At 44.0% G+C, this 20,711-nt stretch overlaps 2 protein-coding genes and 1 long non-coding RNA gene across 6 annotated transcripts; 1 reads left to right on the top strand and 2 right to left on the bottom strand.

The window, feature by feature from the left end:
* Positions 1-789: 789 nt before the first annotated feature.
* LOC117594736 lies at positions 790-5,290 on the bottom strand. Of its 2 annotated transcripts, XR_004575982.1 has the most exons (5): positions 5,039-5,290; positions 4,711-4,800; positions 4,493-4,540; positions 1,402-1,574; positions 790-827 (listed from the first exon to the last, which is right to left on the bottom strand). It is a non-coding gene; the product is annotated as an uncharacterized LOC117594736 (long non-coding RNA). The 2 variants fall into 2 exon arrangements; XR_004575981.1 differs by lacking the exon at positions 790-827 and having other exon boundaries at positions 843-1,574.
* On the top strand, positions 4,295-8,391 carry LOC105010929 (solute carrier family 25 member 45). Of its 3 annotated transcripts, XM_034293364.1 has the most exons (8): positions 4,296-4,614; positions 4,699-4,823; positions 5,310-5,365; positions 5,464-5,507; positions 6,274-6,345; positions 6,439-6,627; positions 6,713-6,962; positions 7,301-8,391. In XM_034293364.1, exons 3-8 carry the CDS (start codon positions 5,329-5,331, stop codon positions 7,582-7,584), a joined length of 876 nt encoding a protein of 291 aa, XP_034149255.1. In that variant the 5' UTR covers positions 4,296-4,614; positions 4,699-4,823; positions 5,310-5,328; the 3' UTR covers positions 7,585-8,391. The 3 variants fall into 3 exon arrangements, with proteins under 3 accessions (XP_034149256.1, XP_034149255.1, XP_034149254.1); XM_034293365.1 differs by lacking the exon at positions 4,699-4,823 and having other exon boundaries at positions 4,295-4,614; positions 6,746-6,962; XM_034293363.1 differs by lacking the exon at positions 4,699-4,823 and having other exon boundaries at positions 4,297-4,614.
* A 155-nt stretch (positions 8,392-8,546) lies between these two features.
* Positions 8,547-20,134, bottom strand: LOC105010927 (neutral alpha-glucosidase AB-like). Its single transcript, XM_013134362.3, has 25 exons — positions 20,035-20,134; positions 19,679-19,780; positions 19,371-19,479; positions 18,495-18,622; positions 17,285-17,464; positions 16,854-16,919; positions 14,867-14,933; positions 14,517-14,607; positions 14,296-14,392; positions 14,008-14,179; positions 13,785-13,905; positions 13,200-13,435; positions 12,961-13,087; positions 12,752-12,831; positions 12,426-12,566; positions 12,202-12,298; positions 11,993-12,094; positions 11,664-11,907; positions 11,462-11,526; positions 11,256-11,332; positions 10,077-10,151; positions 9,855-9,968; positions 9,663-9,775; positions 9,466-9,566; positions 8,547-9,361 (listed from the first exon to the last, which is right to left on the bottom strand). The coding sequence occupies exons 1-25, from the start codon at positions 20,052-20,054 to the stop codon at positions 9,252-9,254; spliced, it is 2,835 nt and encodes a 944-aa protein (XP_012989816.2). The 5' UTR covers positions 20,055-20,134; the 3' UTR covers positions 8,547-9,251.
* Positions 20,135-20,711: the final 577 nt, after the last annotated feature.

The following is a 20,711-nucleotide window of genomic DNA, read 5'->3' as shown; positions in this document are numbered from 1 at the left end:
GTCAAAAAAGGTCCTGGTGTGGCCATCACAGTCTCCTGACCTTAAAATCATCGAGCCACTCTGGGGAGATCTCAAATGTGCGGTTCATGCAGGACGACCAAAGACTTTGAATGACCTGGAGGCATTTTGCCAAGAAAAATGGGCAGCCATACTGCCTGTAAGAATTCGGGGTATCATAGACAACTATTACAAAAGACTGCACACTGTCATTAATGCACATTAAGAACTAAGGGTATGCAGACTTTTGAACAGGGGTCATTCCATTTTGTTCTTTATTGCCATGTTTTGTTTTATGATTGTGCCATTGTTATAACCTACAGTTGAATATGAATCCCATAAGAAATAAAATAAATGTGTTTTGCCTGTTCACTTGCCATGTTTTCTTTAAAAATGTTACACAGTTTCTCACAAAAGTGAGTGCCTCCCTCACATTTTTTGCAAATATTTGATTATCTTTTCATGTGACAACACTGAAGAAATGACCCTTTGCTACAATGTAAAGTAGTGAGTGTACAGCTTGTATAACAGTGTAAATTTGCTGTCCCCTCAAAATAACTCAACACACAGCCATTAATGTCTAAACCGCTGGCAACAAAAGTGAGTACTCCCCTAAGTGAAAATGTCCAAATCTGGTAAGGATGCCCCCAGGACGTCTCCCTAGGGAGGTGTTCCAGGCACGTCCAGCTGGGAGGAGACCTCGGGGTAGGCCCAGGACTAGGAGGAGTGATTATATTTTGACACTGGCCTGGGAACGCCTCGGGATCCCCCAGTCAGAGCTGGCAAATGTGGCTCAGGAAAGGGACGTTTGGGGTCCCCTGCTGCAGCTGCTGTCTCCGCAACCCGATACCGGATAAGCGGATGAAGATGACATGAGAGAAATATAAATATTTTGTTTTCTTAAGCCACGTTTTGTTTGCATTCATTCATTGATTAGACCACATTATTTGCGCTGAAAATCATACCATATATTTTGGTGGCTCAAAATGCATTTACTAGGTTATTATTGCTACCTTCAATAACATTTAAAATGTATTTTTAAACTGCTCTGATGCATTTTCCTGGGGTGCAAAAACAACTTTCCAAATCCTTTTAAAAGGTAAGATGCAGGTGATGTGTCTGGAGTTTTCAAAATTGTAGCTTTAAGTCAAAATATATTTTTTCCAAGATTAACCAATGTTTCACAAAAGCATGCAACAACAGGTACCATAATAATAAAAATGTCTTTGGAATTTTGAACGGATCGGTAAAGCAAGGGGAGGAAGAGACAACCCTCAGCCACACATTTGTAGATTCAACTCAAGGGCATATCACCTGACATTCTCTTTTAGAATCATCTGGTACATGCCTTGCAGTACTGCTGAATCATTCTGACCAAGTGTTTGAATCCTGGTTGTGACATACCAACAATGCCCAGGGGTCAGAAAAGGGCAGCGCAAATTGTTTTAGCGGTTCCCAGGATGAACGGTTGGATGTCAGTCAGGGCTGCCTTGTCTCGGTGTGCTCTCGTAACTCCTTGTGGTGGGTTGGGAATCTCTAAGCTTAATTGTGGCCTGGAGAATGTTTGACTCCAGCACCTGTCAACAAGCAAAAATCTGGATGAGCGAGCAGTGTTGACTTTCCCAAACCTGCTGTGAAGCAATGAAAAAGGGCCATACACACAATTTGGAAATTGAAAGGGTACAAAAATAGGTTAATCTATTGTGTAAGGGATTTTAAAACAAAATTATCCATACGCAGCAAAGCATCTTAAAAATGATCACAACCATGCCTTTAATATGGTTCAGTGTTAGTCAAACGTAACATTACAATACGTTCACTTTTGATTAATCTGTCCATAGAACGTCCTTCCTGCATGTCTTGACAAGTACTTTCAGGTGTATTTAGGCAAACATCAGTTGACAATGGGTCCCATAATGTCTGGCAAAAAAAACAAACATTGTGTAAGACCCATTTTGGTATTTTACGCTGTCTAGTTGTTTATTTTGGGCTGTCACTATTCACCACTAGAGGGCAGTGTCATTGGGGTTAAGGGTTCGATCAGGAGAGGGCAAACGTTTTGGCTCAGGGCCACATATTATTACAATATTACTTATTGTATTTAGAGATCAATAATAAAAACTGCTGTAGAAATCCATTTCTCACCCATTTTGTTCTTGGAATAATTTGCACAACTAGAGTAAACCTACTGGTAGTGTTTAGGGAGGTCACCAACTTACAGAATGAAGGCAGTAACTCAACAGTCTTTACTGTTGAATCATTATTATGTTCAATGTAAACTGCTAAAAAAAAACAAGGGAACACAATCATCACAGTATAACAGCAAGTCAATGACACTTCATGGATATCAATCTGTCAGTTAGGAAGCATACGCGATTGTGAATCAATGTCACGTTTTAGTGCAAATTGAATTGACAACAGGTGGACTGGAGAGGCAACAGCAAGACAACACCCAAAAAGAGAATGGTTTTGCAGGTGGTGGCCACAGACAATTGCTCTATCCTTAGCCTTCCTGACTGATTCAGGAACCCAGAGCCCACTGCACCAGCGTAAGGTCTGACAATGCCCGGCCACAGTGTGTAGGCAGTTCTTGGGTGACGAAGGCATTGATGCCATTGACTGGCCATCATGTTCCCCAAACCTAAATCCAATTGAGAACCTCTGGGATGTTATGTATCAGTGTATAAAATATTAATTTAAATGTGTTTGGGGAATATTTACAAAAGGTGTAGGTGTGTTTTATATTTGTCTGCATCCGTATTTAACTCAGTCCACACAACACCTAAACCCAGTTACCACCATACCCCAGCCATTACCCACATTCCACCTAAACCCAGTTACCACCATACCCAAGCTATTACCCACATACCAGCTAAACCAATTACCCACACAACACCTAAAGTTACCACCATACCCCAGCCATTACCCACATTCCACCTAAACCCAATTACCCACACAACACCTAAACCCAGTTACCACCATACCCCAGCCATTACCCACATTCCACCTAAACCCAATTACCCACACAACACCTAAACCCAGTTACCACCATACCCAAGCTATTACCCACATACCACACAAACCCTATTACCCCCACAACACCGAAACCCAATTAACCACATACCTCAACCAGTACCCACACAACACCGAAACCCAATTACCCACATACCTCAGCCGTTACCCAGACAACCACATACCTCAACCAATACCCACACAACACCGAAACCCAATTACCCACATACCTCAGCCGTTACCCAGACATACCTCAACCAATACCCACACAACACCCAAATCCAATTACATGCATACCTCAGCCATTACCCTCACAACACCGAAACCCTATTACCCACATTCCTCAGCAATTACCCACACAACACCTAAATCCAATTACCCACATACCCCAGCAGGTTTTGTTTTGGCTCTACTCCAGCACATTAGAATGCTTGCTCAATGCGAGTAAGGTCTTGACCAGTAAAGAAAATTCCTCACCTTGGCATTGACTCCTTGGTTGCTTTAACAGTATGTTAAATTATGTTAATTTGACAGTATGGTCATTATCCTGGTGTGGGGTGAAATGGCGTTCAATTAGTTTTAAGGCATTTGGTTGTATCTGTGCCGACAAGATGCTTCTGTACACGTCAGACTTCATCCTACTGCTGCAGTTCAGTTGGTGAAGTCCTCAGTCAATGGGACTGGGTGACACATCCCCTCCTACCTCCTGGAGCTCTTTGGTCATCCACTATAGGTCCAGTGAAGACTTCCTTGGACTACCTGGAAATCTCCCATTGCTGAGCTGATTTGTGATTTCTTTCTTCTAGTTAATGTATCCAACACTTAACATTGGCAGGCCTAATGTTTTATCTAGTGTTTCTTTGATATTGTGATTCATTTGCATGATGATTGCAAGTTTGAATTGCATTGACAGTTATTTGGACCTTGTGTAATCAGACACCAGCAGCCAAAATTCCCAATGCAAAGTCTCAAATCAAGATTAGACATTGACAGCTCTTTCCAGCATGCACTAATGATGCAAACACACATGCCTCATAAGAGATATTGTCTAAATACTTTTAGTATGCTTAAATGTAGTGTCACAGCAAGTTCCATAGTCTACTGGGATATTTTTTTTCTAACCATGTATTCAGTTCATTGGTCTGGAAAAGCCAGGGCCTGCCAATCAGAGTCCTCATGGGTATCTCTGCCTTGCAAATGCTGTGAGAAGTACCACTGCAGATTGTGATTTACACAGTTCAAGCTGTGCCTGCTTATTTTGCATTGGCAAGTGTGATTAATGACTTGAATGATTCGAAATATCAAGTTAGATACAAGTATTCAAAACCTTTTTACAACAACAAAATGAATTACACGTTCGCAATTTTTTTTTACAAGTATTCTAATATTTTTTACAACTGCAAAACTAATTACAAGTTTGCAAATCTTTTTCGCATGTTTGCAAATCATTTTTACGGTTACAAAACTTATGTCGCTGTTTTACCTTCATAGGCGGCCCACGAGACGTTCAAATCCCAGGATTGGGAAAGATCTATAAATGGCATTGTGAGAAAAGCTTGTGAGCAGACTGGTTGCAGACGTAAACATCCAGACAAATCGCATAATGTAAGTAGCGTACTCAAGCGACAACGTTTGTACAGTCGTGTATGGCCAGCTAAATTTGAATTGTAATTTCTTCTTCGAGAATAGTTCCATACGTACCAACACTCCACATACACACTGGAGGAAAGCAGTTGTTGGAAGGCAAAGCTGTCTGATATCTGCTCCAAGCTGCACTGACAAAGTTTGCATCTGTTGGAAACCCAACCACATTGGTATGCTGTAAACATATTCAAATGTATGTCAGCAGTAACATAGCGGTGCCTGGGGTTACTCTGGGCCCACCTATTGCATAGATAGATATATAGCATACAAAGAATGGAAAACAGTTACCCAGGACCAATGAATATGCTGGACACCATAAGCAATAAAGAATAAAAACATTTAAAGTAATAACTGATGGTAATGATGTGGATGTTTGGATACTCACCTGACAGTATTGACTCTGCAGAGATGTATGGTAGGGATTTGAGTTTACTCTGCTATGTACCTGACTAATAATGTACTTCGCTAAGTACTGACTTACAATTTACTTAGATAAATACCTGACTGATAATTTACTAAGGTAGGTAACCAACAAATAATTTACTCCGCTAGGTACCTGACTTAATTTACTCTGCTAGGATCCTGGCTGATAATATACACCACTAAGTACCTGACTGATGGTTTACTGATATATGTGATGTGCTTGATCTGTTTAGTGTGAGAAGAAAGCTGACCATGCCATTTGTGGAATTCATAGCCGGATGCATATCTGGTATGTATATGAAGATTATCTTCGTATAGTAAAATTGTCATGGTATAGCCTACTGTATAGTGGTTGAATTTGACCTGGGGTATACAAATATTTTCTAGGGGCAGTGGGGCTGGCTTTTGGTCATCCAATGGACACAGTGAAGGTAAGAATATTGTACGCACTCAAACTTCATAGTTAGACCGACCCACTTATTTAAACCAAGTCACATAATATTTACAATCAACACCTAAAAAAAAGACTATACAAAACAAAAACATTTTTTGTATAACAAATTTTACATAAGTTTGAAGAGCACATCGGGAATGTTCTTATAGTGCGTTCAGGTGCTTTGGGACTTCATTGACCCTTCAAGTCAGAGTTAACAGTTGGAAAATAAGAGCATTTGGTTACCCAGCACACATAAACCAGAGTTTAATATATGTAATTAATCATCTGTACATTGCCATAGATATTCAAAAGAAGTATTATACATAATCAAGGGCATTTTAATTCTTGTATTTGATCTGAGAGGTATTACATTTGTTTGATTTTGTTCAAAGTACATCTCTAGATCCATATTTTACCATGTTCCTATTTTCATGGTTTTATCAGTAAATAAACCCCTTTATTAAAAAACATCAGTACGTCCCTACTTTCAGAAGTTTTCAATATTGATTTTGAGAATCCAGTGAATGTTAATGAGGTGGTAATCAGTTCTAGGCCAAAGGGGCCTTAATTGTCTGTTCAGCAAGAAACATTTGGGAGGAAAGTCACAGGTGTGTGAAGAAATCTGATCTCACAAAGTGAAAGTCACATGCAAAATCCCATTTGTGAAATAGAAATAGCTTTTCTTGTACTTAAGATTGCAAAATGCATCTTTTAAAAAGGAATATTTTAATACAATACATTCTAATCTTATAATCATTTAGGTGCGTCTACAGACCCAGGCTAAATTCAAGGGGATTTTTGACTGTGTGGCTAGGACATACACTCGTGAAGGGGTAAGGCTTAAAATAATGTTACCACATTATTTTTCATGGGTGTTTTATAGTTTCACTGCATTTTTTTGGTGATTTTTGTCTTTCTTGAATAAGATTCCTGGATTCTTTAAGGGCATGGCATTTCCTGTCCTGATTACAGGCATCAGCAATGCTGCAGTCTTTGGTTCCTACAGCAATGCTTTGGACTACCTAACCCAGTCGCAACGAAGTGACCGTAGCCAAGGCCACCCTGCCTGTGCATCAGCAGTCTTTGCAGCGGGTTGTTTCTCAGGACTAGTACAGGTAATATGGAACATGCTGTAGATGACCATGAACTATCACACGGTTATGTAGGCTTTGGAAGATGAAGCTTGTTTTTCGGTGCCAGGTGGCGTTAATGGCCCCTGTTGACCTGGTGAAGGTACGCCTGCAGAGCCAGATGGGCCGGCCTGGGATCGGTGGTGACCAGTATCGAGGTCCCGCTCACTGTGTGACCCTCATCCTGAGGGAGGATGGTCCAAGGGGGTTATTTCGAGGAGGGTGGGCTCTTGCCTTAAGAGATGTGCCCTGCTATGGACTCTACTTTTTACCGTATGAGATCTCCTGCAGGATTCTAACTGAAGAAGGCCAACAGCCAGGTCAGTTGGAGGGCAGTTCTGTTATATTCGTTTCTCTTTTGATTGTACAGCGGATTGCATAGGATTTCTGTACATTTTGTCCAGTCATACTGTAGCAATAGGGTCAAATGCAAAACACATTTTCACCTTTTCACATTAGAATAGAACCAGCTAGTTTTCAACCCCAATTGTGCAATAACATTGCAATAAAGACAACTGTGTATCATTACAGTTCAAAAGGCCAGGCTAGAATGGGTTGTAAAAGAATGTATGACAGTAGGTTTAACATTAACTGCTGACAGTTTGAGACTTCCATTTGGTCATGCACCAACCATAATAAACAGTGTTTCTGTCTTCAGGCACATTTGCAGTTATGATGGCAGGTGGGGTGGCTGGTGTGGTGACTTGGGCCTGTGCCACTCCCATGGATGTGGTGAAGGCGCGGCTGCAGATGTCTGGCGCTGGAGGTCGGGTCTACCAGGGGGTCCTTCACTGTATGAGTATGAGTCTGAAGGAGGAGGGGATCAGGGTTTTCTTTAACGGGCTCCTACTGAACAGTCTGAGGGCCTTCCCCGTTAATGCCATCACGTTCCTTGCCTTCGAGAACCTGATGAGGTTCCTCACTCGGCCAGCTGAAATCTGACAGGAACTCTAAACCTCTCCTAGATACACTCCGCTCAGACCAGATGGTGGAAACAATGCTGATTTTAGATTAGCAAACCGCCATTGTCCGAAATGCACTGCTTCTCTAATTGCCCAAAAATTTTACCAATTGGCTCACAATCTTTGTGGCATTCAATCTGCAGTAAGAACCTTATCTCATTGCAGTAACTCAAAGGACATAAGGAGAGTCAAATTGGGACATGCATCATTCGAAACAAGACCCACCAAACATTGCTACTTTGTAATCACTCTGCTAGCTGAACCAGGAATTCACACGAGTTGATACACAGTGGAGGAAGCGCACGCCCACCAGTCCGCCTCACAATCAGCATCCAGTCGCCCGACCTGTTGCAGGACTCAATGCAGTGTGATGAGACTAAGTGCCAGATCAATGTGCACCGTCTTTCTGGGACTCCCATCCAGTCTGCTATGGGTAGAACCTAGGCTGTAATGACGCTTCAGCAGTGCTATAATAATTGGGAGGACATATACCTATATTGTGTACACCAAACCAAAATTAAACCAGCTTTTGGGTTTGGTTGACTCTGGGATCGTAGAGGGCATTTAACAGCTCCGCGATAGGGAACCAGATTAAGGCTGTGATATCAAATACTGTAACACTTTACCACCTCTAACCCGAATCACACCATCTGACTGACTGCAATGAAAACTTGAACATGGACATAATTTCTAAATAAATCTAAATGGCAATATATGCAAGTAAAGTTTTGAGTGAGGAACAGAATGGTTAAAATCAAGAGATCACTGCAAATGTAACACTTCTGTTCTTTACTCAAAATGTTCCTTTTCAACTTTTCTGGGAAGGAAAGAAAAAGGTGCAGTGGTCTCTTAATTTTTTCCGAAGCTGTATATTATATTCCTGTACATAGACATGGTATACTGTAGAATGAACTGTACATTTTCTAATAAACAAAAAGGGAAGCAAATTGGAATAGTTGTTTTATTGCTGACATCCAACCATCAATTCAAATCAGTTAAATCACCCCCCTTCTACATGGACAAAAATTATCAATAGACCTTTTGCAAATGAGGAAAAATCTAATTTTAATCAATATTAATCTTTGACCAGTGCTTCCTCAAACATATATCCTTAGTGTCATTACTCAACTGGGTGATGCTAGCTGCTAGACAGTGCCAGACTACATCTAGATGAATGCTCCCCTGGTCTTGGAAAACCAGCCTGAGATCAGGCGAGTATCTATTCCATACTGTCCGAAAGGTCACGTCTTCAGTGCAGTCTATTCATATTGATGACCACTGTAAAAAGTAATTTATAAACTTGAAAAAATAATCAATTGTTCAATCTAAAAAAAACAGTATGTGTTTTTTAAAATTAAAATTTTTATTGAAGATCCTAAATCACTTTCCTAATGAGGTGCAGAATTTCTCCCATTTAAACACCATTGGTCCTGAGTGTCACACTCCAACACTGATCAGCTTCACCAGCTCCTTGTTCAGATTTTGTTCAGGTGTCGGCTCCAAATCCCAGCCACTCTCTTCAATCTGTGTGTGTGTGTGTGTGTGTGTGTGTGTGTGTGTGTGTGTGTGTGTGTAGTTATACATTTTGTTTGTCCAAAAGTCTGAGAGACATTTTGCCTCCTGACATCGGTGTGCGTGGGCCTTATGTTACTGCAACTGTAATGTCCAGTCAACACCTGCGTTGACATCGGGCTTACGAAGAGTTAGCACCAACGTGACGGGGTCAAACTCAAATTCCACACTAGACTCCCCACCACCTGTGGAGGATGGGTGAAGAACATCAGGCACATTGTACTGTCCTCCACTCAGCCCGTAACGACAACGCTTTGCCCTAACAAAGAATGAATGGTACTTCGCTAACCTGACGATGTGAGGGTAACAGCCTTGGGTTCCTGAGCTCCTAGGATGACCACCTTCTCTACCCAGGAGGCCGTGGGGAACTGGGAGTCCGGAGACAGGTCACTGTCGCAAAAGCAAAGGAAGAGTTACACTTGACACAGCAACCCAGGAGAACATAACCTGGATGCAGGAATGGTGTTACCAGGGGGAGGGGCAGACCTGGATGACAGGGTGTTGGAAGTGAATCGTAGGCGCCGGTGGATGAACTGCCGGTCCGTCTCGTGTTTAAAGGTGTGACCGTCGTCTACGTAGAGCTCTCCTTCTGCGTTGCCCTGTAACCATGGAAACGTTCAACAGACTGCAACGGCACTGATATCCGTGTGACGGTGTGACGAGGTAAACGGGTCATACTTGTGGGTCCAGGGCCACGTAGAGGGTGAAGGGATCGTTCTCCATGCAGGACGAGGACCTGCGAATGCGGTTCTTCCGGCAGATAATGGAACCTCCTCGCTGGAACACTGGAATCTAAAGGGACCAGGTGAAACAAGACGAGTGAGAAGGGAGAATACTTGTGGGCTGAGAGTGTTTATAGCTGTGGAACCATGACCATTCTGAGAACCACGGAGGACTCACTGTGCTCATGGTGACGGGGATATGGAGGTGCAGAGCTCCATCATGCCTCTGGAATGTGTGGACGTCATACCAGACCTATAACAGGGCGACATAAGGCAGGAAGATGACATGTCTCAAGGTTGACTGAACATGTGGGATTTCCCCAACACGCTGAACTCCAGGTCGGCCCTCCCCTCTGTGTGTCAGTCTGTCGCCAGGTCGGCCCTTCCCTCTGTCTGTCTGTCAGTCTGTCGCCAGGTCGGCCCTTCCCTCTGTCTGTCTGTCAGTCTGTCGCCAGGTCGGCCCTTCCCTCTGTCTGTCTGTCAGTCTGTCGCCAGGTCGGCCCTCCCCTCTGTCTGTCTGTCTGTCAGTCTGTCGCCAGGTCGGCCCTCCCCTCTGTCTGTCTGTCTGTCTGTCTGTCTGTCAGTCAGTCTGTCGCCAGGTCGGCCCTCCCCTCTGTCTGTCTGTCTGTCTGTCTGTCTGTCAGTCTGTCGCCAGGTCGGCCCTCCCCTCTGTCTGTCTGTCTGTCAGTCAGTCTGTCGCCAGGTCGGCCCTCCCCTCTGTCTGTCTGTCAGTCTGTCGCCAGGTCGGACCTCCCCTCTGTCTGTAATCTATCTTTCTTACTTCAATTCACAAGACAGAATGAACCTGCGCGTCGGCCGTTACGAATTGAACCAAAGCGTTTCATGAAGCTTGGATGGTGCCACTGGACGTGACCCAACGCAAGTAGTGCAGCAGCAGTCATTTATTTCAAATGGGGCATTCCATAACGGCTGATGGCAACGCTAAACCCTCTATAGCTGTAGGGTAGCTCCTACGTTAGCCTTTCAATAACCCCCCAACATTGTTTCGTAACACCACCCCAAACTCTCCTCAAGACGTAGCTCTGCGGCTCTCTTAATTTCATGGTCTAGGTCCACCAAATTGCACCTTGCCTCCTACTTGTTTCCTGTAGGACTTAAGGTCCTCCAACCATTTTTCATTCAACTTGCATCTCCCCCTTTTGGCTACTGACGACAACAAAAAGATGACACGCAGCTAGACTTCAACGTCTGTAGCTAGCTAATGTAACAAAATGTCTATTAATGATTGTTGTTGTGTAATTCTAAGTTAATCAAGGCAACCCTGGTCTCCATGTCAGTCCTCCCCTCTGTCTGTCTGCATCCAAGTCAGACCCCCCCCACCCCAATCTTCACTCACCTCTCCATTCCCAGGTAAGTAGACTGTGACCCCCCTAGACCCCTCATCTGTGACGGGGTGGACCAGAAGATCTCTGCCTGATGACACATGGGGGGGGGGGTTACGGATCATTTCCACCAAGCTCATATAAACACGAAAGTATACTGCACTGCAAAATGTTAAGCAATTAACATTGATCTAAAGGCCATTTTCCCAGACCTACTAACCAATCAGGTACCCATCATCAATGGTGAATGTGGTCACATCCTCTGGATACTCCACCCACAAGGGCCTAAAGCGGGGAAAGACGGAATACAACCCAAGGTGAATAAAAAGATTCTCATCTCTTTAAAGACTAGTCAGGTGCACTTTTAAAATGCAGCCCCGAGGCCAGGAGTAGCCATTTAAACCGGGTCGTGGTGAGCCTACCTCATGACTGGCTGGCCGGTGCGGTGGGCCTGGTAGAACTGCAGGTACCAGTAGGGCAGCAGGGCGTAGCGTTGGCGCACAGCCTCGCGGATCAGAGCCGTGTTGTCCGGGCCGAACAGCCAGGGCTCCCTCCGCGGCGTGTCCAGGTGCGCGTGGGCGCGGAAGAAGGGCTGGTACGCCCCCGCCTGGTACCAGCGAACCAGCAGCTCCGTCCCAGGAGTCTTAAAGAAACCCCCCACATCAGCTGGAAGCAGTGAGATAGGAGGTGTTAGGATGGGAGCGACGACAGGCCCGGCGACCCAGGGTGTCTCGGTTGCGGTCGGCCTCACCTCCGCAGAAGGAGATGCCCACCAGACCCAGGCTCAGACACATTGGAATGGACATCTTCAGATGGCCCCACTCGGCGGAGTTGTCGCCAGTCCACACGGCGCCTGGTGGAAAGAAAGTGGACACGTGTCTGAGTGAACCCTTGTGCGGAGGACCGGTGGGAGTGACGGAGACGTTACAGTGGAGGGAGACGTTATTTGAAAGGTCTAACCGTAGCGCTGGGATCCGGCGAAAAAGGACCTTGACAGGACAAACGGCCTCTCCAAACCCCCGGAACGCCGGATCTGCCCCTCTGCTGTCGCCATTTGCTAAGTGAGAGTAGGTGACAATGAGATGATAAATCCACTAACAATCCCAGCCGAGTGCACACCTTCCATCCATCCAGTCCAACATGGGCCCCCCCTACGGCCTCTACATGGGCCCCCCCAGCCTCACCACGTAGAGGCCGTAGAGGTTGTGGACGTCCCGGTGCTCCCAGGGCCCGTGGAGGGCGTCCTTGAGCATGGTGACCTCCGGCCCATTAAAAACAGACGGCTCGTTCATGTCGTTCCACGTGTACAGGTTCTCCATTGAGCCCTGTCAGGTAAAACATGACAGTCGTAAAGGTAAATGAGTAGCTCTAGGGTCCAGCTGAGATACTGGTTAACCAGAGGGGTCAATGTTACTATGTAGGAATGAGGACCAACTCAAAGAAGTAGAACAACAAAAAGAGGCAAGGTCCAATGAAAGGGAGATAAGAGATGCATTGTGGGTCTACTCACTTCATACTGATCATAAGCAAACATGCTGGCCCACCAGGTCCTCATCTCAGGGTTGGTAAAATCTGGGTAACCTGCATTTCCTGTTGACGAAAAGCTCAAAGGTTCAAATCAAGGACAGTGCAAATGTATAACAGATTGAGCCATTGAACTACGATGCTCTTTTAAACCGTGTGGACTGTGAAGTTTCTGAATTCATCAGATGTGCCTACCTGGCCAGCACCAGCCTTCGTAGTCTCCGCCATCTTTGTTTTTTACGTAGTAGCCTCTGGAGCGAATCTCACTGTGGATCTTATAGCTGCTGTCCACCTTAATGTGAGGATCCACTATGGTCACCATCTGTAGAACAGGCCAGAACAGAGAAAATGCCGTAAATGGAGTAGAGTATGGGGAAAAACGGATTTGTTCCATTACCACACTAACTTTGTAAACAATTCAGTAGCGAGTTTACCTTGCGTCTCTTATCCATGAGACCTTGCAGCATGTCTTTGGGCTGTGGGAAGTTGTTCTTGTCCCAGGTAAAGTATCGTTTGCCGTCCGTGTGCTCAATGTCCAGCCAGATGAAGTCATAGGGGATGTCGTGTTCATCAAAGCCCCGATCCACAGCCGCCACATCCTCCTGGTCGTTGTAGTTCCAACGGGACTGGTGGTAGGCCAGCGAAGACAGAGGGGGGAAGGCCTGCGTGCCTACCAGTCAGAACCCAGGTGTTATTTCTTAATAAGGTTTACAAGACTGGGACAGCAAGCTGTGGAACTATTAAATATGTATTAAGTTTGGAAATGTGCTCGATTTGAATGTGTACAATTCACTGAGAGTGGCTGCATCAGAGTTCCTGTTGGTGAGTGTCAAAGTCAGCAGTTCTGGAACGGTTTTACCGGTCCCTACACTTCCGTCAAACGAATCACGATCGCATCATGTGACGCATTTAACTGCGAACATCTACTTCCTGAATTAGAACACTGACCATTGTTAAGCCTCAAATCATCTGAACAGTAGTTTGGGAAGCGTTGTAAGTGTTGTACCAGACCAGTGTACCTGTTAATGAAGCATACTGTGAAAACACGTCAGCCGGTCGTGGTCCTAGCATGATGAAGACGTCGATGATGCCGCTCTCCGAAATCCAGCGGACGTCTGTCTGAGGGACCTCCCCGGAGCCCTGAACCGGTTCAGCGCGTAACAGAATTTAGATACCAAAATCATGGGACTCAAATGACAAAGAAAAAGAATGCGGAACATCCGTCCGTCCACACAAACCCACCTGTCCAGAGCTGATGTCCACCCATGTCTCAGCCGCGTTGAGCCAAAACAGACCCGTGGTCCTGTGGGTGTTGTGTGACAACAGGACCGGCACGGCTCCGTACAGAGCCATGGGGTTAAAGAGCTCATACTGGAACACGTCCAGGTTATAGAGCCTGTAAGGGTCTCCTCCACTAGGGCAAGGGACAGAAACCCCTGGGTTAGAATTGGACCACCAACAGCGTCAGGAAAACGACTAATGCTGAGGCTTGATGGGTTTAAATAGGGCCAAAACAGCTTCCGTTCTCACTCTGTGTTCTTCAGCCGGAGGCTGTCTGCGTGTTCAGGGATGCCGTAGACGTGTTCCACCCCAGGCAGGGAGAAGTCCAGACTGATGGAGGAGGGACCTGGGGGACAGCGGCCAGGTCACAAACGACATCAATGAAGCGGAACCGCCGAACATTGAGAAATAGACTGGGGATAAAATGTCTGTTTTAAGAGATTGTGGTTCTGTACAGAACAATGAGGTACCGTTCGGCTTGCTGTCCACATGGGACTTGAATGTCTCCTCCCACATTCCTGGCTGATCCACCTCCATTTCTTGTTCCTCTCCTTCTGACGCCTGGAGAGTGAGAGGGGTTAGGTGGAGAGTGGGGAGAATGGGGGAAGGAGAGAAAAGGATGATGAAAGCTTTTGAGGGAAGAGCTACCCCCAGCTACAATGTATGCACAAACGAGAAGTTCTCATCAGCCTAATACATAACACGCGTTCACGCTAATCCCTCAAACTACAAACTACTCTCTCACACTTTCAACAGATTTAAATGAATCAATAATTGAGTGGTTGTATAGGAACCATTAAGTGTCGTGGATAGTACACACCTTGTCTTCAATCTTCTCTGTGTCCTCTTTTTTCCCAGCTTCCTCTGTGTCTTTTTGGTCATTGCTACTTCACACAATAAAACAGACAACTCAGTGGACTGGTTTCTCGCTATAAGAATGACATGGGGGGCCGATTCAGATTTGGGAAATGTTAGATGATTAAACTAACTTTTTGTCATATTCAGTTGTTTCTAAAACTCTCATCACAACAACATCCAGTGGATTTGGGAGAGTAGAAGAAACGGCATACCTTTCTCATTGGCATCTGCGCCAAGCCATTTTGGTTTGGTTTCACACTGCTCTTCTAACCAGGAAGTGACATGCTCATTCATCTCACCTAAGTTAGCTTTGCATGTGCACATGCCGCCAGAGGAAGATGCAAGAATGCAAAGAAACTAGAATATTCCAGCTGACAATGCTTTCCTATTTCCCAGGAAATGCTTCCCAATTTGCATTGTTCATTTGGCCACGTGTTGGCTAGTGGCACACAAGATTCGAAGCTAGACTGTGGTGGTCAGCTTGGTGATACAAAAAAGCTCTGTAAACCACTGTGAAAAAAGGTTTCTGGTTTAATTGTACACACTGAATACATCTCTAGAAAAATCAACCTACTGTATGAATTCTATAAATGCATTTAAAAAAAGAAACATTGCAATTTCTTAATATCCAATTTGTGATTATGGCCCTACTTGCAGCTAAAACTAGGATAGTTAATGTCGAGATGTGTCTTCCAAAGCATATCAAATCCTGTTTGGGTTCTTATCAGTCTGCTCACTCTACCAGGATGTCTCTACCAGGATGTCTCTACCAGGATGTCTCTACCAGGATCCTTACATGCTGGATGGAATGCAACATGCATATTTATTAAAGTTTTCATTAACCCAACAAATATGTCAAAAGGGTGAACATATACAATGGCAGCATGTTCAACCATGGCTTAATGTAAATGATAAATTGAATTAAATGCTATAAAAGCACGCATAACACTAGTCTGAATCGGCCAAATAGAGAAATGTACATGGCTACAAACATGTTAGTAACTGAGAATCTGACAAACGCTATTTAATTTAAACATGCGTTACATTGGGGTTGATGGGGTGAATACAATGCGTAGTGAAAGTCCACGAACCCCTTTGCACATGGAATGAATTTAGGTTTTAGAACAATATTTCCTTTAACATGCGTTTTCACACTCCAGAGTTAATACCACTGGCTACCATTTCAGCTGTGAATAATAATGAATACAATTCTTAAGGCAACATTCACTGTTTTATTCAAAACTGCACCATGTCAGTGAACAGTGCCGCTATATGTGAAGAAACTGTAGGTGAGAGGATTAAGAGACTTACGAACACTGAACACCTCTTAGAAAGCTGTTTTAGTGCTTTGGCATTATAATCCAAAATATTTAAAAATTCCATGTAACTTAAAAGCAGAAAAATGCAACGGCAAGGGGTGGTGGAGTTTCACTAAGGACTGCAAGTATGCTTTGATGTTAATGTGGGATCTGTACAAAGAATCTGATTATTAATTCATATTTGGCCATTAAAGATGCACTCTGGGACAGTTGCAAATATTTATTTAAAAACATGCATTTTGGGCTGAATGTGAAATATAGTTTGTGTGCATAATCTATAAGTAAAATCACTGTCATAACTCGTTTAGCCATGTATTTCCAAATTAGAAGGTGAGTGGTTTTGATGATTTGGGGCACAGTTACACAACGAGTGGCAGAACATCTGGTATGCATCTTTAACACATCACATGTTAACGGTGCAGGTGTCCCAAGTTGTATGGCACATAAACCAAATGTGACATGGTAGAGTGTTAGTTCAAATCTGACTACGTGGTTCTGTTAGTATTATGATCAACAGTATCACCAGCTAGTTAAGTTGTACTATTAAGAAATGCAGCCATGTTCTATTTCAGTAAATTAATTCATGTGTCACACAAACATAACATCAAAAGGCAAGCTGAGATCAGTTACCTAGAGAAAACGTTCTTGATCTTATCCCACATGCTACCGACTGTGCTAGTTATTTTGTGGGAAATACTGCAGGGTGAAACAAGAGAGAAGAGGTTGTTGAGGGACAGGAAAGAAACAAGAGGAAAACCAGATATCAGTACAGCACAATTAAATGCATTTTGGAAAGCCCTTGATAAGGAATAAATTCAGAAGGAGAATGTACATTTTCCATGTGAATGTCAAAACAAAAGTACAAACAAAGGTAGAGTACACTAACAAATGTGGAAGTCTTTTATATAAGACCTCCCTGAAATTACACATGCTAGCATTTCAAGAGGATGTTCTGTCATTTAGTCCATCAAACATCTAATATGTAAGCATAAGATAGCATTTTTTCACGTGATATCACTTCAAGGTTTATTGCTTTGCATGACAGACTTTGAGGGACTCACGTGTCCTTGCGCATTCGGAGTTGTTCGAAGGCTAGGAGGCCCCGGGAGTTGATGGACAGCACCAACTTTGGCCCCTCCATGATGTCCAAGCGGAAGGGCTGGGCGTTCACATAGAGCCTCCGGTCCACCCCTCCCAGAGACAGCACAACGCCTCGCTCATCCTGGGCCACCACTGACATACTGCAGGAGTCATCACAGCCACTGTCAACACTACAGACCATCTCTGTTGTCCACCGTCAACACTACGGACCATCTCTGTTGTCCAACACTACGGACCATCTCTGTTGTCCACTGTCAACACTACGGACCATCTCTGTTGTCCACTGTCAACACTACGGACCATCTCTGTTGTCCACTGTCAACACTACGGACCATCTCTGTTGTCCACTGTCAACACTACGGACCATCTCTGTTGTCCACTGTCAACACTACGGACCATCTCTGTAGTCCACTGTCAACACTACGGACCATCTCTGTTGTCCACTGTCAACACTACGGACCATCTCTGTTGTCCACTGTCAACACTACGGACCATCTCTATAGTCCACTGTCAACACTACGGACCATCTCTATAGTCCACTGTCAACACTACGGACCATCTCTATAGTCCACTGTCAACACTACGGACCATCTCTATAGTCCACTGTCAACACTACGGACCATCTCTGTTGTCCACTGTCAACACTACGGACCATCTCTGTTGTCCACTGTCAACACTACGGACCATCTCTGTTGTCCACTGTCAACACTACGGACCATCTCTGTTGTCCACTGTCAACACTACGGACCATCTCTGTTGTCCACTGTCAACACTACGGACCATCTCTGTTGTCCACTGTCAACACTACGGACCATCTCTATAGTCCACTGTCAACACTACGGACCATCTCTATAGTCCACTGTCAACACTACAGACCATCTCTATAGTCCACTGTCAACACTACAGACCATCTCTATAGTTCACTGTAAACACTACAGACCATCTCTATTGTCCACTGTAAACACTACAGACCATCTCTATAGTCCACTGTCAACACTACAGACCATCTCTGTTGTCCACTGTCAACACTACAGACCATCTCTGTTGTCCACTGTCAACACTACAGACCATCTCTGTTGTCCACTGTTAACACTACGGACCATTTCTATCGGATGTGTTTTTGCCCTCCAGGCTGAATAGCCCTGGTCTGTAATAGATGGACACACTCACGGTTCAGTTGGAGGGTCAGTAATGAGAACATCTGGCACCTCATATCGAGGCTTAATGGGCTTCAGCTCATTGATCTTCACTCTGGTTATGTTTCCCTGCAAGCGATACAGCTCCAGCAGCAATCGCACCTGAACACAATGAATAGATCAACTGTCAATACAGTTACCTCAACTTTGATTAATGAAAGCTGTATGGTGGATTGCCATTAAGTAGCATCCAAGTAATCAATTATAAAAACAATATTACATTACATGTTATTACATATACAGAACATTATTTTATCCAACAATCCCATCATAACATTTGCCCTTCCAATGATCTTGTTCCATTTCTACAGATCCATCTTTTCTCCAAACTTTAATTCAAAGTACCTCAGGATCCCTCATGGACATGTAACTGTAAATTGAACTGTAGATCTGTCATGAAATAACAGCTTGCGTGAGAAAAAAAAAACTGTCTGTGGAGATAGCAAACAGCATTTTGTCCTGTCACCTTGGACAAATCCTGAATTTGCAGGTGTAATCATTTTAATTTTGGAAAGGAGGGGTCATTCAGCCCAGAGCTGCTGGAACTCTTTGTCCCTGCTCCCATCTCACCTCATCTCCTAACACATATAGACCTACAACTGGATCTAGCGTCTAATGAATGATCCAATACTTTTGTTCTGGGTTAACCATTATCTTACTATCTGGAACCTTCTGTGCATGTTTAAAACACTTTTACATGTTTGTGATCACTAGGCTCTTTAGCCAGGCACTGCTATTACACCCTTCACTTTTTATGCTGCTGAACCTCTCCTTTATTTTGAAGTCTTTACTCAGGCTTTGAGATGGTCATGTAGCCTACATCTCTGCCTCCTTTCTCCAAATATCTGACCTTGTTGTTGTTGTTCAGGAGCTGCAGTGTGAGGCGGGAGTCACTGAGTTCCAGAGTGTCCAGTAAGGCTCTGTATGATGATTGACCAGGCCTTAACGCCCTTTGACGACTAAAACACACACACACACACACACACACACACACACACACACACACACACACACACACACACACACACACACACACACACACACACGTTTATAGATGCATAAGCGGATACACAAACGACATAACTTTTGTTTGATAATGTCCAACTATGTTGTTGTTACACATTATTCTAAAATGGAATTGATGGAAGGTGACATCACCTGCAGAAAGCACTTTGTTCACATGTTTTGAAGTTACTGCGATCCACCGCTTGTATAATACCCAGGGAAATAGACAGCACCAGCGTAAGTTGTAGGTACATTCTATGGAAGAACGGAATTATATCAGAGCTGTATGTAGGCCTACGTTTGCAGTAATCACATTCCAGCTAAGTCACGTTTTTGCAGACCCTGTCAGCTAGCTAGTTAGCCTCAATCTATTTTGCTAATAGAGTAGCTATGCTTGTCAAAAGAAACCTGACCAAATATGGCGTTCAGAAATAACCTCTACAAACACAGATACAATAGAAACTATAGAATTAAGTACCGCTGTGACTAATAAGCACTGGAATACTTACCTTTCAATGAAGCTCGCCATCTTGCTTCAGCATAGCTTACACTGGTAAGCCTCGCCCCCTCAACTCATGTGCACGCAGATGATTTGATAGAAACGTACAGATTAATGTTGACAGTCATTACACGTTCATGTCCATTCAGAAACTAGTAAATACGGAATCCTTCTGGGGGGAATGCAATGTAAAGGAGCATACCTGGGGAAAAAATACTCTGAAGTAACATAATACTTAAAGGAACAGTTCACCAAAAGTTGCACATCGGTGTTCAAAACCTGCAATAAATCTATGGCAAAGTTTCTTTCACAAAACCCAATGGTTGAGGAGATCAGACTGGGGAGATGTATGGCATTCCGAGCAGAGAATCTTCGTAAAATCTCTAATATTCTAAAATGCTGCTGTCTGGGCAGAACAGCTGACACATGATAACTATCCTGTAATGCCCTGGTACTGAAGTTTAGTCGTTATTAGCTGTGTAAGGTTTTACCTAACCAGCAAGCTATTTATGGATGTCAGATATTTTACTCAGTAAGGTTACTACAATAGAGTGCCATGGTCACTCCGACTAGTGCCAAATTAGAATGGTTGTTGTGCATAGTATATATACAAGGTGTGCAATAATCTGGGGACCAGTTAAGCTTTTGGTCAAACAGCCCAGTGTTCTGATACCCACAAAATAATCA

Source organism: Esox lucius, chromosome 7 (assembly GCF_011004845.1).
Source record: "Esox lucius isolate fEsoLuc1 chromosome 7, fEsoLuc1.pri, whole genome shotgun sequence".
NCBI classification, from domain to species: domain Eukaryota; kingdom Metazoa; phylum Chordata; class Actinopteri; order Esociformes; family Esocidae; genus Esox; species Esox lucius.
Note: the sequence above shows the minus strand (reverse complement) of the source record. Positions and strands in the feature narration are given on the sequence as shown.

Coding starts and splice junctions, on each gene's coding strand:
- LOC105010929 (XM_034293364.1), top strand. CDS start 5,329: ATGCCATTTGTGGAATTCATAGCCGGATGCATATCTG. Junction 5,508..6,273: donor ATCCAATGGACACAGTGAAG/GTAAGAATATTG, acceptor ATAATCATTTAG/GTGCGTCTACAGACCCAGGC. Junction 6,628..6,712: donor GTTTCTCAGGACTAGTACAG/GTAATATGGAAC, acceptor TTTCGGTGCCAG/GTGGCGTTAATGGCCCCTGT.
- LOC105010927 (XM_013134362.3), bottom strand. CDS start 20,054: ATGGCGAGCTTCATTGAAAG. Junction 13,906..14,007: donor TGGACATCAGCTCTGGACAG/GTGGGTTTGTGT, acceptor GAACCGGTTCAG/GGCTCCGGGGAGGTCCCTCA. Junction 12,567..12,751: donor TTGCTTATGATCAGTATGAA/GTGAGTAGACCC, acceptor TTTACCTGACAG/GGCTCAATGGAGAACCTGTA.